The sequence below is a fragment of the Eublepharis macularius genome, chromosome 9 (genome assembly GCF_028583425.1).
Source record: "Eublepharis macularius isolate TG4126 chromosome 9, MPM_Emac_v1.0, whole genome shotgun sequence".
Taxonomy (NCBI): Eukaryota; Metazoa; Chordata; class Lepidosauria; order Squamata; family Eublepharidae; genus Eublepharis; species Eublepharis macularius.
This window is the reverse complement of record NC_072798.1, coordinates 32,061,680-32,077,601: the sequence shown is the minus strand read 5'-3', so window position 1 is coordinate 32,077,601 and position 15,922 is coordinate 32,061,680. Positions and strand designations below refer to the sequence as shown.

At 46.6% G+C, this 15,922-nt stretch overlaps 1 protein-coding gene across 3 annotated transcripts in view; it reads right to left on the bottom strand.

The window, feature by feature from the left end:
* The window catches only part of ABTB3 (ankyrin repeat and BTB domain containing 3), a 270,752-nt gene extending 263,671 nt beyond the window's left edge, over positions 1-7,081 (bottom strand). For all 3 annotated transcript variants that reach the window (XM_054988430.1, XM_054988429.1, XM_054988431.1), the window contains exon 1: positions 5,662-7,081. In XM_054988430.1, coding sequence (XP_054844405.1) covers positions 5,662-6,835 — 1,174 coding nt within the window. In that variant the 5' untranslated portion in view covers positions 6,836-7,081. The remainder of the gene's footprint in view (positions 1-5,661) is intronic.
* Positions 7,082-15,922: the final 8,841 nt, after the last annotated feature.

The window sequence follows — 15,922 nt, the reverse complement described above, 5'->3', positions numbered from 1 at the left end:
TTATCAGCAAAAGAAAATTGCACTAGGTTGTCAGAGCAAGCCACTGGATTCATCCTGCATGAGTAATACTTCAGATCCTCCATGAATACACATCTAGGTGTTAGCAGATAACAAAGTACATGGAAGAGTTCAGCAGGCCACAACTTAGCAGCCATTACTCTTCTTGACACAGGTTTTCTCCACCATCATCATCGTCACCTCAAATGCTTCCAACTGATCTCTATGACATGCTCAAAGTCAGTGATAGTTTTCCTCCACCGTCACTTATCTCCCTACTCATTTTACATTCCTCAGCTCCAGGGCTTTTTTTCTGGGAAAAGAGGTAGTGGAACTCAGTGGTGGAACTCAAAACCGCAGAATGACGTCACTTTGGGTCAGTTGGAACAAGGGTGGAGTTTTAAAAAGTTTTTTAAAGTTTAAATTGCCCTAGGCAAAAATGGTCACATGGCTGGTGGCCCTGCCCCCTGATCTCCAGACAGACTGAACGGCGTGGAGGGCAATCTAAACTCCCCTCTGTCTGGAGATCAGGGGGCGGGGCTACCAGCCATGTGACCACTTTAAGAGGTACCGGAACACCATTCCACCATGTTCCTGCTGGAAAAAAGCCCTGCTCAGCTCTCCTCTACAGCTGGAGTGCATAGGTATATAAGGCAGGAAGATGTCACCAAGGAAGTCACCTTAATAGCTGCTGCTAACCCCATATCCTGCCACCTAACCAGGATATCTGCAGTTCTTCTGAAAGACAGCAAAAAGATGGGGCCTGGTGTATGGTTTCAGAAAGGTGAATACAACGTAGAAAAAGGTCCAGTTTCTTCTGGAAGTGAACAGAGGTAACCAGAAAGGGACAGTGAACCAGGGGACTTGGACAGAACTGAAAAGGTGCTTGGGTTTATTCCAGGAGCAACAGTCCCTCAGATATGTGAGGCCCAGGTTGTTAAGCATTAAGGGCCAGTCCCTTGAATGGAATTCAGAAGCTGGGTGGGGGGGGGTCGTGTTTTTGTTTATACTGGTTTTGTACACACATGGCACTTTGCAAGCTAAAAGGCAAGTTCTTGCTCCATGGATCTTTCGCTATATTCAACAGTAAGATAATAAAAAGTGGCAGAGACAAAGGATCAATGAGAGAAACACAACACCCAAGAACATAGTAAGAGGGAACAGACCAGTTGCCCATCTAGTTCAGCATCCTGTCTCACACAGTGGCCAACCAGTTATTCTGGAGGGCCAAAAACACAGCATGCAGGCAGAGGCCTTCTGCTGATGTTGCCTCCTGGCACTGGGAGGCAACCTGTGGAGGTTCCCTTTAGTCACCATGGTGAGCAGCCATTTATAAACCTACCCTCCATTAATCTGTCTAATGGCTTTTTAAAGTTGTCTAGGTCTGTGACCATCACTGCATCCTTTGGCAGTGAATTTCACATTTTAATCACTCACTGAGTGAAGTATTTCCCTTTGCCTGCCCTGAATCTACTACCTATCAGCTTCATTGGTTGCCTTTGAGTTTTAGCATTTTGGAAGAGGGAGAAAAAGTTTTCTTTGCCCACTCTGTCTATGCATGCATGATTTTATAAACCTCTAACATCCCCCCCTTTAGTTGTCTCTTTTCTAATCTAAAAAGTCCCAGACTCAACCTTTCCTCATAGGAAAGCTGTTCCAAACCTTCTAATCATCTCGGTTGCCCTCTTCTGTATGAACACATCCTTCAAATAAGTGCTTAAATATGAACTACAATTCTAAAAACCTCCACCCTTATAAGGGTATCTTAAAATAACAGGTAACATAAAGATCCGCTTTAGGCAGCAAACTAACAGAGCCAGCTTCTAGGCAGCCGTTTTAATTTAGTTTCCTTGATTTTAGCATTCTGCATCTTATCTTGTTTTGCTTTCGCCTCTCGGGTTATAACCAAGTGTGTATCTCACAGAGAAGGAGTGTCATACAATACACCAGCAGAGTTGGATTCCATCAAACGTTAACATGCCACCACAGCCTGGCTCCCATTTTACCTGTGTTGTTGCATGTATCTGAAAAACATAATGCATTTCCCACTCTGAGGCTATCAGGATTTGTGAGGAGGGAGGGAAAGCATTACAATTATTGTTGGGCACCTTATAAAAAACCTGTCCCAGGGAAGCTGATGCATCATCTCAGTTGCATCTTCTGCCTCAAGCTTTCAGTAAACAAGCAGCAACATGAAAGAAATCTCCCCAGCAAAAGACTGCATTTCACAGCTCTCACAACGCAATCTCTGGCTAGCCAAGTCACTGCATATAACTAAGTTTTATTTCTTTTCGGTCTTTCGGCTTCAGTTACACATCTACCATTTCCTGTGGAAAAACGAATGCTTTTGAAGTACGCATGTATAATATGCAGCTCTACCATATGAGGAGCCTCTACAAAAATATACACAGAGAGGAAGAGAGACAAAACAGAGCTACATAGCCAAGCACTCAATTGTGAAGTTCACTGCAGATGTTATTACAAATAATGCCCAGAGATGCCCACAAATCTGCCTCTCCCCAGTCCCCGTAGTCTTTCTTCCCTGTCATAATCTTCTGTACAAATGATATGGCATTAGTGCCAAAAGAGAAGATCTTCCTGCTCACACAATACATCCATAGAAAGAACGAGATGGTAATATCTGAAACAGCCTCCGTTCACCCTCTCCCCCATCATTTTGGGAGACACACAAGAAAAAAAGCCTGATTCTCCATCCTTACCCTGCTCAGATCTCTAGATGTATATGATCAAACCCTTATGAATGCCCCATAGCATAATGCTTTGCACACACATGTCTGGGGGTTTGTGGGAAGGGGGTGAGGCACAGAGAGTCAAAATTCAACAGTGAGATTGATGTTAAGATGAGATTCTCAATCTCTTTGTGTTCTGCTAAAACTGCATCGCAGTAAAATAAAAAACAGACGGGGACTTTTCAAAGATAGATGAAAAAACAATGATCCATTCCACCACCACCCAGTCCTACTTCACAGAATTAGGAGGGATCCTGCAGACTAAATAAACAGAGCAGGAAGCAGAAGTGTTTTCATAATGAATCTCAAAGACAATCCTGAAGGCAGTCACAGTTCTACCCAAGGGAGCAGCTAAGCCACTAAGGGAAAGCAAAATTGAAAGCTGCGGTGGACTTCTGCTTTACACCATTACTGGAAAGCGGATGGGATTTTCACAAGTTACACAAATTACTTTTAGCATCTGCAGAGCAATCTGTGGGTGCATGTGAATGACTGTCATGCCATTCTGAATGAGCATAAATACAGGTTTCAAGATCAGATGAGGGCTACATGCAGAGATGAATTTACATTAGCATTTCAGTCATTAGGGGCTTTCGGCATCACTTATGAAGAGAGGCACTGTACCGGAAGTGCACTGTTGGTTCTCCATGCGTAAGAGTGGAACAATGTTCCCCTCATTGCCCATCTGGTATGGGATGTAGTGGCCATTACTAAATGAGAATTTGTAAGTAGAGGTACCTTTTAAAAAATCTGCAATTACACCCTGTGTGAAGTGAGATCATCACTTGATTAACAGCAGCCGTAACATCAAAGATCCATGGACAATAGCTGGAACTATCTTGAAGTCACTGACAGATAGAGGAGGAGTCAGCACCTTCGCACTGCTTTAATGGAGACGCCCTCAGATGTGGACAGTGTGCAAAACCTGACTGGCTGTTGTGCACCTGGGAAGAGTGAGAAGTCTGGTACAATTTAGTACAACAGACAAGTTCAGCAGTTGTTCATATACCCAAGTAAGTCGAGTTTGGGATGGGTGGACATTGAACAACACGAGACAATGTAAACAAAAGGATATAAGCACAGAAGGGAAGAATCAGGTGCTGAAGTGTACATGGGGTGGGTGTATCCCATAGCATTCTCAAAGGTATAAGAGAAGTACAGATCTCCTGAGAGTTGGTAGTAGAATGAAAATCCATCTCCACTGTTTGCACTAGAGGTGGGCTTGGAGTGCAACCATCTACAAGGGTCTAACGTTCATCACTGTCTGCACTGCAAGCAGGACAAGATACAACCCTCCAGAAACACTTTAAGTGAACAGTTGTCACTGGCACTACAGCTGAGCAGCCAAGGATACCTTTTTACCATACAAGCAGTAAAAGTACAACCATGTCTGGGACAGATATGACAGGAAGCATAAAATACACTGTGCAAGAGACATGCGGGCAGAGCATATAACCCTCAGTCCTGGGCAACATATCTGGGCACAGTACACAGTCTTCTTCCTTAAAAGTACAGAGTACATTCCACCACTGAAGATGACTGTTGCTGCATACTTGTAACTTACTCCCTCAGTAGACATTTGATGTAGCCTCCCCAACACTGTACAACAGAGGACTACAGCAACAGCTGTCCGATGTATACAACCATCTTCAAAACCCAACTGCAGGATACAGTTTTCCACAACAACATGCACAGCCAGGCCTGTCCAGAATTGTTATGAATGTGTAGACATAAACTACAATCATACACAGCAACACCGGAGATACCCACAGAGCACTATTTCCCCACCATCACAACTGAGGGGATACAAAATTTTACTATATTTGTAGTCCACCTTTCTCCCTGACACTGCAGGCAGATTACAAAATTAGAAAATGAGGCAATAAAGAAGTATGTGACATACAGTAACCAAAACAAAAAATGGATTACAAGAATTAGAAGACAATGTAGTTAAAACAAAGCAATATATACAAAAAGCAGTACAATGAGCTACAGCCCTTTATAAAATATACATAATTTTATATGCTACCATAATCAACAGTAAGTATATAAAAAGTGGCCACCCCATAGAAAAGTTGTCTTCAAGCAGAAATTCAACAAGTGCATCTTTTCCCCTGCATGGAATTTCAGTGATAGAGAGGATCTATCAGGTGAACTGGTGTCTGTTCTGCAACAGAGAAGCCCTGTAGGGGGAGGGAGGAGCAGCCAAGCATACCTTTTTACCATACAAGCAGTAAAAGTACAACCATGTCTGGGACAGATATGACAGGAAGCATAAAATACACCGTGCAAGAGACAAGTGGGCAGGGTATATAACCCTCAGTCCTGGGCAACATATCTGGGCACAGTACACAGTCTTCCTCCTCAGAAGGGTGGAAGGGACACTTGTCATTCCAGAGGAAAGAAGAGGCCAAATCAATGCATTTGTTGATTTAGCAACAGCATGAATTGGATGCTTTAAAAAAATCGATGAAGGACCTTCCTGAACTACTCCAACACTGCTGAAGAAACACCCTTCGTTTTCCAGAAAGCCAACCTAAGCTGGGCAAGGTAAACTTATATGCACAGTTTCAGGCGAGTAGCCCTGTTGGTCTGTAGTAAACGAGCAAGATTCGGGTCCAGCAGCACCAACTAGATTTCCAGGGTACGAGGCTTTCGAGACCATCAGAGCTCTAACTCTCGATTTCTCCCTGGAAATCTAATTGGCCGTTAAGGTGCTGCTGGACCCGAATCTTGCTCTTTATCAATACAGTCCAGAGCCAACCAACGGGACCCCCTTCTCTTCGGCGTCCCTGGGAGGCGCAGGGCCGCCGGCAAGGCAGGCAAGCGCAGAGGCTGCAGCCCCTCCCCTCCCTCCCGGCCCGGCGCGCCCCCAACAGGTGGGCAGGCCCTGCGCAGCGCCCGCCTGACTCACCGCTGGCGTTTTTCCCGCAGATGAGGTGCTGGTAGGGCTGCAGCAGCCCCCACAGCTCCGAGTCGTTGTTGACCGTCTGCTCCAGGGATTCCAGCGTCAATCGGGGCGCCTCGCCGCTGGCGGTGCTGCTGCTGCCACCGTTGCTCTCCCGGTCCTTGTCGGCAGCCCCGGGCGCGGCGGGAGGCAGCGCGGCGGCGGGAGCCGCGGCGGAAGGAGCGCCGGAGCCGGCGCTGGAGCCGGGGCCCCTGTGGTGCGGCGGCGGCGGCGGCGGCGGCTGCTGCGGGGGGCCCGGCGGCGGCGGCGGCTGCGCCTGGTGATGGAGGTGGTGGTGGTGATGGTGGTGCGGCGGCGGCGCCGAGGCGGCGAGCTGCAGGACTCGCGCGCAGATCTCTCGGAATAGGTTCTCCATGCAGGCGGTCAGGTAGATGGCGGCGTGCTCGTGGATGCGCACGGCCACCCGGCTGTCCACCATCCAGCGGTAGAACTTGCCCACCGAGAAGGTGAGGCCGCAGCGGGTCGACTTGCCTCGGCTGAAGCGGTCCCCGCCGCTGCTGCTCATGTTGTAGAGGGACAGGGCGCTCAGCGCGGCCGCCGTGCAGCTGCCCGCCAGGCTCCAGCCCAGCACGATCTCCATGGCGCTCTGGACCTCGTACTTGGTGCACTTGGCGAAGCGCAGGCTCAGCCGCTGAGCCTCCCTGGCCAGCCGCACCAGCGCCCGGCCGGCCAAGGCGGACAGCCGGGCCAGGGCATCCTTGGCAGGGGGGGCGCCGCCGCCACCGCTGAGGGTGGCGGCGCTGGCGGTGGTGCCGGTGGCCCCCAGCCCGCGGGGCTCTTTGCGCGGCGGGAGGAGGAGCAGCGCCTCCACCTCGTCCAGGCTCCAGGGGACCTCCTCAAGGTCAGGCAGCAGCCGGGAGCAGTGCTGCCCGGAGCAGTCCAGCACCTCGGAGTCTTCCACTAGGACGGTGTTGACGGTGTCGAAGCTGTTGTGGCGACTGTGCATGGAGTCAGTTAGATGCTGCCAGCCGTTTCCTCCATAGGGGGGAGCCGCGTGGGGGGAATCGGAGCAGCACAGGGACAAGTTGGAGGACCGGACGGAGTCTGCGGCGCCACCATAACCAGAGTCCAGCGTCAGATCTTCCAGCGTCCTCGCCACCGTCTTACCTCTCCTTGCCATCGCTGCACTTCATGCTGCACCCGCAGGAAACTTTTAGAAGAAGAAGAAGAAGAAGAGGGAAGTCTCCGGGAATGTTTGAAGGGGGTTTGCTGAGCCTCTTGTTTGGCACGTCTGCTGGTTAGAGTCACACGCAGGAAAAAAGAAAATCCCCAGCCGCACAGACGGGAAAGAAAGCGCGGCGAAGTCGCATCGAACGCCCCTCTTTCCCCCGACTCGGAGGCGCAGACGCCACCTCCAGCCAGACGCCTTCCTGCTCGGCCGCCGGACTCCTGCACTGCACTAGCCCGCAAACCCAAACCAGCCGAAGAAGTCAAGGGAGGAGGAGAGGGGCGGGGATATGCAAAATACCTTAAAGGAGAGCCAATCGGGTAGCTAGCATTAATTTCATTGCTTTTTGCTCTCTTCCCCCTCCCCGCCCCACCAGCAACCACTGCAAGCCGCGGAGACGCTTCACTTTTTAGAATTCGGAGTGAATCCTCCGACTCCAATCTGCGCTCGTAAACTAGACTGGGGCAGGTTAATAGGCGCTGGTGGGATGGGACGGTGGGACGGTTTTGTTTTCAGTCCCTGGATCCCACTCCGATTGTTTGTTTCTGGCTATTGAAAAAGGAAGGGAAAAAGCCCCGCAGGATAAATTTAGCCGCTCCAAAATAGACGACGGGCTGAAAACTCTAAGGAACGGAGAGCAGAGGTTTTCGTTTCGAAGCCTAGTCTAAGATTCCACGCTTGCGTGTATGTCAAGCAGGTCGTAAAAATTAGAAACAAAAAGAGGTGTTTTTTTTTTAAGGCTGCAGCAGCTGCAGATTCTTGATAGAACACATCTTGTCGCTTGGTTTGCAGATCTGAAAATATTAACATGCCAAGCACTGGTATGAGCTCCGAGATGTGGCTTCTCTGCAGGTGAAGATCTGCAATCGGTTGTCAGCTGGTTCCTCCTCTCCCATTTCGCTGCTTGTATATGGAACAATCTCCAAAGGGCTGGCAGGTTAGAGCATGCATAGTTAAATGGCTGGACGGTGCAGCAGCAACACGCATTTCAAAACAAGGATCGGCGAAGAGCCAGTCAGTGTGAGGCACAGAAAGATTGGGGGGGGGGGAGTATTTTCTCTCAAAGTCCCAGCTGACCAGCACAAGATTAACTAAAGCCACGCTGTATATTCCAAATAATATTTTGGAATTCGCACAGGTACTGCAGCCTGCCTATTAAACCAAAAGCATTAAATGCCAGGGTCTCTTGGGCCTCCAGAATGGTCCAGAGCGCCCCCCCCCCCCCACAAACTGGAGATACAGACATGGCATAGCAGGATTTCAGTCCAGTGGCATGTTTCAGACCAACAAGGTGTTCAGGGTATAAGCTTTTGAGAATCAAAGCTCCCTTCTTCAGATAAAAGCTTTGAAAATCTTGTTGGTCTCTAAGATACCACTGGACTCAACTGCTGCTTTTCTACTGCAGACCAACATGGCTACCCACCTGGAACTATAAATGTGGTGTAGAATGCATGGGGATTTTGTTACTGGATTTGAATGGCATTGTATTTGAAGCATTTTAGCCCACCTTTCTTTGAGACCAGACTCAATAGCGCATTGTATGGGCATCGCCACAGGCTAAGCAGAATTATGTCCTTTTTAATTCCATTGTAATTTTTTTTAGTATGGCCTTACTAGTTACTTACACACTAGTAGATGCACAGATGAAATGGCTCCAGGTTGCAAGCGGCTTTACATCCTGTACTTTGAGGCATATCAGGAAGTGGACTTTGGCAATGCTTCCATTTCAAAGCCATTCCTTCTCTCTGGTCTTGCCAGTCTGCCTTGTTTTCTGCAGTGTGAGGGACTTGCAGTAGGTGGTGGGCATCAAGAAGAAGAGTTTGGGGATATGCAAATAGATGTGAAATTGACATTTGGGAGAAAGACTTATATATGATGATCTTGGACAGCTGCTGGGTGAAGATTAAGACACTCCAACTTATTTGAGTTTTATACTTCTGCTTAAAGGGTTGGTGATATTACTGAGTAGTGCGTCCAGCATTGGAACATTGGTGCTGTTACCAAGACTTTGTTCCTTCTCCCCCATCTCACGGCTCAAAAAGTTAGTGTACCCATATGAGTAGGGTGGAGTCAGGAGCTAGAGCTGAGGAAGAAGCTGGTTGCTGAGGATCTTAATAATGATTAATATGCTCTTATCACCTTGAATAAGGTAATCAGAAATGTTGTATGTGGACAACATGACTAAAAGTGGCATTCCTGTATTGTGTTTGGTTGGTGTTACTGGGATTGTATTATTTTTGCAGAGCTGTAAGTCCCCAAGAAGAGGACAGAAGCCTGGACTCCGGTTGCTTCGAATTAGAAGGATTGTGAAAAAGGACTCTCTCACTTGGTGGAAGCAGACAAGTTGAACTGTTTTACCTTTTCAAAGACACTGTTGGTTTAAAGTTTCTGTATGGTTGCACTTATGAGTTTAGTTAAAGAAAAGATAGTTGTATTGTATTAATTGTTAAAAGATTATAATTTTTTTTCTTAACTTAAAATTGTGTGAAAGTTTATTTCCTAAGCCCCATAGAACCCATACAAAGAGAAGTTACATTAACTTTAATTAAAACACTATATTTCAACCTAGCCTACTTCATAGGGGTGTTGTAAAATTCTATAACAATGTATTGCAATAAATTATTATATTTGTTTACAATCTTTTTGTCCTGCTTTATCTCCTTGGACTCAGTGTCGCTGGCAAAGCCACAACAAGTTGCAAAGAAATAAAGACAAAATAACACAAAATCAGCAAGATAAAAACATTGCCAGCCACATTTGCCTTTCTTTCCATGATGGTCATTGTCTGCTTTTGCCTACATAGTATGCTGACATAGGAATAACTCTCATTAAAATCCAAAGGGCTCACTGTAGCATTGAACACCCTAGGAAAATCACCACGAAGGGGAAAGTGGAGATATTCCAGGAATCATTGTTAGTATTTGCCTAATTCTCACTGTGACTGTAATACTTTGGGCTGTATTACTTTTTCATATTTAAAATTATGCCCTGCTTTTTAATAGCAGTCTCAAAGTGGCCTACAACAAAGAAACACAATGTTTTTAAAAAGGCAGATAAGAGCAGAGTAAGTCAGAAATTCAGCATCCCATAAAACCCAAAAAATCAGAATGTCTCCTCTACTATTGCTGCTGATTCAAACCAAAATCCCATAAAAAGAAGATAATCAACTTTTGTCTTCTGTTATTTGAATCTTGAAAGAAACAGGGCCAAATGTACATTTCCAGAGAAATCTTGGTGCCACTACTGAGAAGGTCCTGTCACACACAACTGACCTTCTGATGGTAATGAAAGACTGACGAGGGCCAGAGTTTATGCTAGGAAAGGTGGTACTTGAGCTACCCTGGTCCCAAGCCATTTAGGGCTTGAATTATAACTACAGTAGGATTTCACACAATTAAGCACTCCCCAATAACGTTCCAACCAGGGCTTTTTTTCTGGGAAAAGAGGTGGTGGAACTCAGTGGGTTGCCAGCACAGGACCACACAATGACATCACTTTGGGTCACCTGGAACAAGGGGGGGAGTTTTTTAAAGTTTAAATCGCCCTCAGCGAAAATGGTCACATGGCTGGTGGCCCCGCCCCCTGATCTCCAGACAGAGGGGAGTTTAGATTGCCCATTGCGCCGCACGGCGCAGAAGGCAATCTAAACTCCTCTCTGTCTGGAGATCGGGGCGGGGCCACCAGCCATGTGACTATTTTCAAAAGGTTCCGGAATTCCATTCTACCGTGTTCCAGCTAAAAAAAAGCCCTGATTCCAACCACAAAGAAAAATTGATGAGGGCTAGCCTTAGCATATTCCCAATCTTGCTTTCTATGAACAAAGAGTTTGAGGTTGAATGGAAAAGTATTCCAACAGTGTGCACGGACCTGGAGTCCTAAGCAGTACAGTCCAGAAACTTATGCACACTTTCACAGGAGCAAGCATAACTGAACATAGTAAAACTTCCATCTGAAAACATGGAAACGTGAAACCTGCTTATGTCTTCAGAACCTTGCAATAGCTGGTTAAGTGTAAATGTATTATCTACCCCTATTCTTTCAAGGGGATGCAAGATAGCCACAGCTTGGTGGGGGGAGAACTTCACTTCCAAATTTTTCACCTCACCCCAATCATATTGCCAATTAATGAACATTACATCACCATTCTTCATTAATATTTGTAGAGCTGGAGCTGGCACATAGCTATGTAAGGAGGCCAGTTTACAATTCCCTCTCAACCTTCCTGTGCTTTTAGTCTTAAGGGCCAGTGAGCTCAGATGCAAAAAGAAATACTAGAAGAGACAACTTGTCCCTTAAGGTGCTGAATACCAGGAAACACCATTTCTTTACAAGAGACCAATAAACATGTTTCTCCACCCTGCCCGCATAGACAAAATTCTTCAGCAGGCAAGGCCAGTCATGTAAGAGATTTATCCTCCCAGGTAAAAATCTGGGAGAACTTCAGCATAAACTTCCTAAATTAACAGTATTAGGATAATGACAAGAACTAGTCTAGTAAAAAGGCCAGCCAGACAAGATGAGGAGAACTTTTTGGAGATTTTTTTCTATGGTGTTCACAACAACGTCTTGGTGGCCCTGACTGGGCAGAAAGGCGGGATAGATATGTTGCAAACAGGGCTTTTTTCTGGGAAAAGAGGTGGTGGAACTCAGTGGGTTGCCCTTGGAGAAAATGGTCACATGGCTGGTGGCCCCGCCCCAATCTCCAGACAGAGGGGAGTTTAGATTGCCCTCTGCGCCACTGAGTGGTGTGGAGGGCAATCTAAACTCCCCTCGGTCTGGAGATCAGGGGACAGGGCCACCAGCCATGTGACCATTTTCAAGAGGTTCTGGAACTCCGTTCCACTGCATTCCAGCTGGAAAAAAGCCCTGGTTGCAAATAAAGAGACAGGTCCTGATCTACCCAACTGCTGGACTCCTTCTTAATCAACCTGTGCTCAGTCATTTCCCGCTTGAGATGAGCAGATCATGTGACTTGCGTACCACAAGCAAATACCTGTGACCTCATACATATAAACCTTCACAAAGTACTTGGTGTGGATTAGAAGGTGATACACAGAATGTTGAGCTTATAGCAAACAAGTCACATAAACGTCTTGCTTCATGAGCTCTCTAGGGCCCTAGAAGGAAAGCCACCAGCATAAATTAGCCCTAAAACTGATCCAGATTGCAAAATAATATGAAGATTTAATACTGTCTTACACTGAGTCAGGATGCTGTTCCATATAACCCAGCATTGTTCACTCTAAGCAGCAGCACTCATGACTCTTCCTTGACCTAGTGACTGAAATCTTTAGTTGGGTAAATAAAGGATCTCATATTTAAGGATTACCATTCTCAATGTTTCATACAGAATAGGCATTTTAGGAGCGTCTGGTCCCATCCCATATCTTCTTGGCCCAGAGAAGTGTTTGTGTGGCCATGCCCCACTGGCTACCTGACCAAACTGCTCAATCAAACTAGGTAGAGAAGGGTAATGGAGATGTATATGATGGAGGCTGAGCAGTGGGCAATGAAGTACATTGCCTGAGAAAATCCATGGCCTTCCTGAAAAGCTATGCCTGGAACTGGAGAAAACTGTCAAGGTGCCAATGCATAACTGATCTATGCAGATTGAGCTAAGTATGCCAATGCACAACTGAGCCATGGTAACCCCACTGCACTCCATCCTGTTCCTGTCCCAACTGAGTGGTGACAGCAAAGGGAGCAGATGCAGATTAAGTATTGGATCAAGAGCAGAACATTTTTTTTTACCTATTGCATGGGAAGGGATGAAGCTGCAGTAATTTGTATGTGTGTAGTCATTCCATACAGTCTTGCAAAAGGACAAGGGGAAGGAACTGTGAAGCATTCAGCTTTCTCATCTGTCCATCTCCATCCACTTTTGGTTCTCAAGGGCATTATGCATTATTAAGCCCTGTACAATCAATGTACATAGCACTGTGTAATATTAAATAAGATAGATTCCTGCTAAACGCTATACAGTGGAAGAAGGCAATCAAGTGGGCAGTTGAAACTTTTACAAGGAATATCCAGAAACACCCTTCTTTTAAGTTCCACAACCCACATTTTTTTAATTTCTTGGAATGATGGTTATGCTACCACTACCAAGCATTTCCGCATATCAAAGAGGCCTAGCAAATTGCATCTGGTATTTCTAGACTAGTACTCAGTGTCTTTGTGCACTCAGAGACTTTTGGATACCAAGCTGCAATCTCAAAACCCTGACTTGACACGTGAAGGGTCAGTAGGGGCAATCACATGAATCAGGCAAAACACAGGGTTTTTTTTTTAAAGAAACAGGACACTGTTAACCTAGAAAATAATTAAAATGTTAATATTCTCTCTCTATAACTTACTAGGCTATATTCTAACACTGTTCCACTGGAGGAAGCAGATCTTTTCCCCTCTCCCCTTTTCTTAGTATTTATTTACTTCATTTGTAGTCTGCCATTCTTGCTGAGAGTCAAGATGGAGTATGAAATAAATAGTATTTCAGTGCCGGAAACAGCATTGTTAGTATTGCTAGTGGACAGGGATTCTCAGAGGCAAACTACACGAGACGAATGGCACGCGAATGGCACTCGAATAGACTTACACGTGTTGCCGCGTGTTTTGTGTTGCACACTTGCCTGCGCTGCCAGACTGTGCCTCATCCCGTGTCCGCGCGGGCACGGGTTTCCTCCTCACCATGCCAAGAGTCACGAGTGGTATCCCATCATGCATTACCACCCTCTAGCTACCACACTTGATTACTCTAGCAGGAGAACGAGAAGCGGAAAAAGGAAGCCAACAAAGAACTCTCTATAATGCCGACTTGTTGATTCTGGGCTGTGCACTTGCCGCTGTGGCTACACAGCAAACTGGGGAACTGTAGACGTGTGCCCAGTCTGGGACTTGTGCCCATTCCAGGGCTGACAGACACGCAAAGGTGGGATTTGTGACACTCGCTCGGTCGCGTGCCATTTGTCTCGTGTAGTTTGCCTCTCAGATAAAAACACACATAAGTTGAGTGGATGCAAAAAGGAGGGGAATTGGGCAAGATAGTTCTCCTTCTTGCATAGGCAGACTGGTGGTAGGATACAACTCACTCTATAAATTGAATACACCCTAGTCCTTCTAATGTGACATCAGAGCATTGATTGAACTCTAGATCAAATATCTACAGTTGGGTTATGATGATGCAAGACTGAGAAATTCTTTGATTTTTCTTTCATTTAGAAATGTACTTCGATGTAACCCTCCCATACACACTTCATACATATGGTAAAGTATTTGAGTAATTATCAGCTGAGCATCATACACAAAACTCCATGAATGATGTAACACTAAAATGATATCTCAGAACTTTTCAAAACATTTCCCTTTTTATTACAAGTTGTCATGGATATAGCCAGGGCTTTTTTTCCGGGAAAAGAGGTGGTGGAACACACTGGGTACCATACACACATAAGCAAAGGGCACGTGCACTCCTGGGACCGCACGATGGCATCACTTCCGGGAAGTGACATCATCATGGCTGCCCAAGGAACGCTCCTGTGCTCCACAGGGGGCCCAATTCAGGCCCAAATCAGCCTGGAATGTGCTGCTGCTCTGCGGGAGACCACTCCCCTACCCAGTGGCAGCCCGATCCTGGCCGTTTTGGACCCAAATTAGGCTGAATCAGGCCCTAAATGGTCCAGATTGGGCCTGAATCAGCCTCGAATGGGCCACTGTTGCATGGGGGAACCCTCCCCCGCCTGGCAGCAGCCTAATCCTGGCCGTTTGGGGCCCAAATTGGGCCAAAATGGGCCCAAATGGACCCCAAACAGCTCTGCCTGGGCCTGAATCAGCCTGGAACAGGCTGCTGCCACATGAGGGAACCCTCCCCCTCCTGGCAGCAGCCCGATCTTGGCTGTTTCGGGCCCAAATTGGGCCAAAATGGGCTCACAACTGCCTGGATTGGGCCTTAATTGGCCTGGAACAGGCCACTGCTATGCAGGGGGACCCCTCTCCCACCTGGCAGCAGCCCAATCCTATCAATTTCTGACCAAATTGGGCCAAAATGGCCAAAATGAGCCTGAAACGGCCCAGATTGGGCCCGAATCGGCCTGCTGCCATGTGCGGGAACCCTTCCCCACCTGGCAGCAGCCTGATCCTGGCCTTCAGGTACAAAGTGGGCTGAAACTGGCCCAAAATGGCCAAAACGGCTCAGATTGGGCCCAGATCGGCTTGGAATGGGACACTGCCTTGCAGGAGAACCCTTCCCCGCCTGGCAGCAGCCCAATCCTGGCCGTTTCAGGCTGAAATACCCACCAGTCATGTGGGTATTTTTAAGAGGTGCCAGAATGCCATTCCATGGCGTTCTGGTTGAAAAAAAGCCCTGTATATATCTAGAACTATAGGGGAACAGTTGCTGGACATGACCAGGAAACTCATTCAAGACACCTACGCACACAGAAACAGGGCTAGCTCTGCCTCATAATTAGATATGCCACAAAGGGAGTTTGGAGGCCTAGAACAGAACAGCCTTGGAGAGGAGCATAAAATAATAGACTTACACAGTTGTATTGCCATGTGTAGATAAGAAGAGCCATCTAACTCATATTAATGCATACAAAGTACTGATGCCCAGGTGCAAGGAGTATCTGAGAATGACAGGAATGTCTAACTTTATAGAGACTTGCAACTTTATTCGAGGATAGTTTCATTGGAGGAGGGCCAAAAGATATTTAGATGTATGAGAAACTTGTAATTGATAATTCTATACAGACAGACGTTAAAACAAGAAGTAGCAAGATTAAACTAACTATTGTTATGTTTCAAGAAGATGTTTCAAATGTGGATAACCTTGTTTGGTGTATGAATTCATAAGATACTAATTCAGCCAAGAATCTCAGCCTTTGAAGCAGTACAGGCAGCTGTTGTTAATAGAAGGTTTTGAAGTCCTATAAATATGACAGGCTAACTTGATCAAGCGCTTCTTCTTAGAAGGGGCTCCTTGCCTGTGACCTTCATATCGTTGGGTAAGATACCATTTTTGGACTCACGTAATTGTTCTCC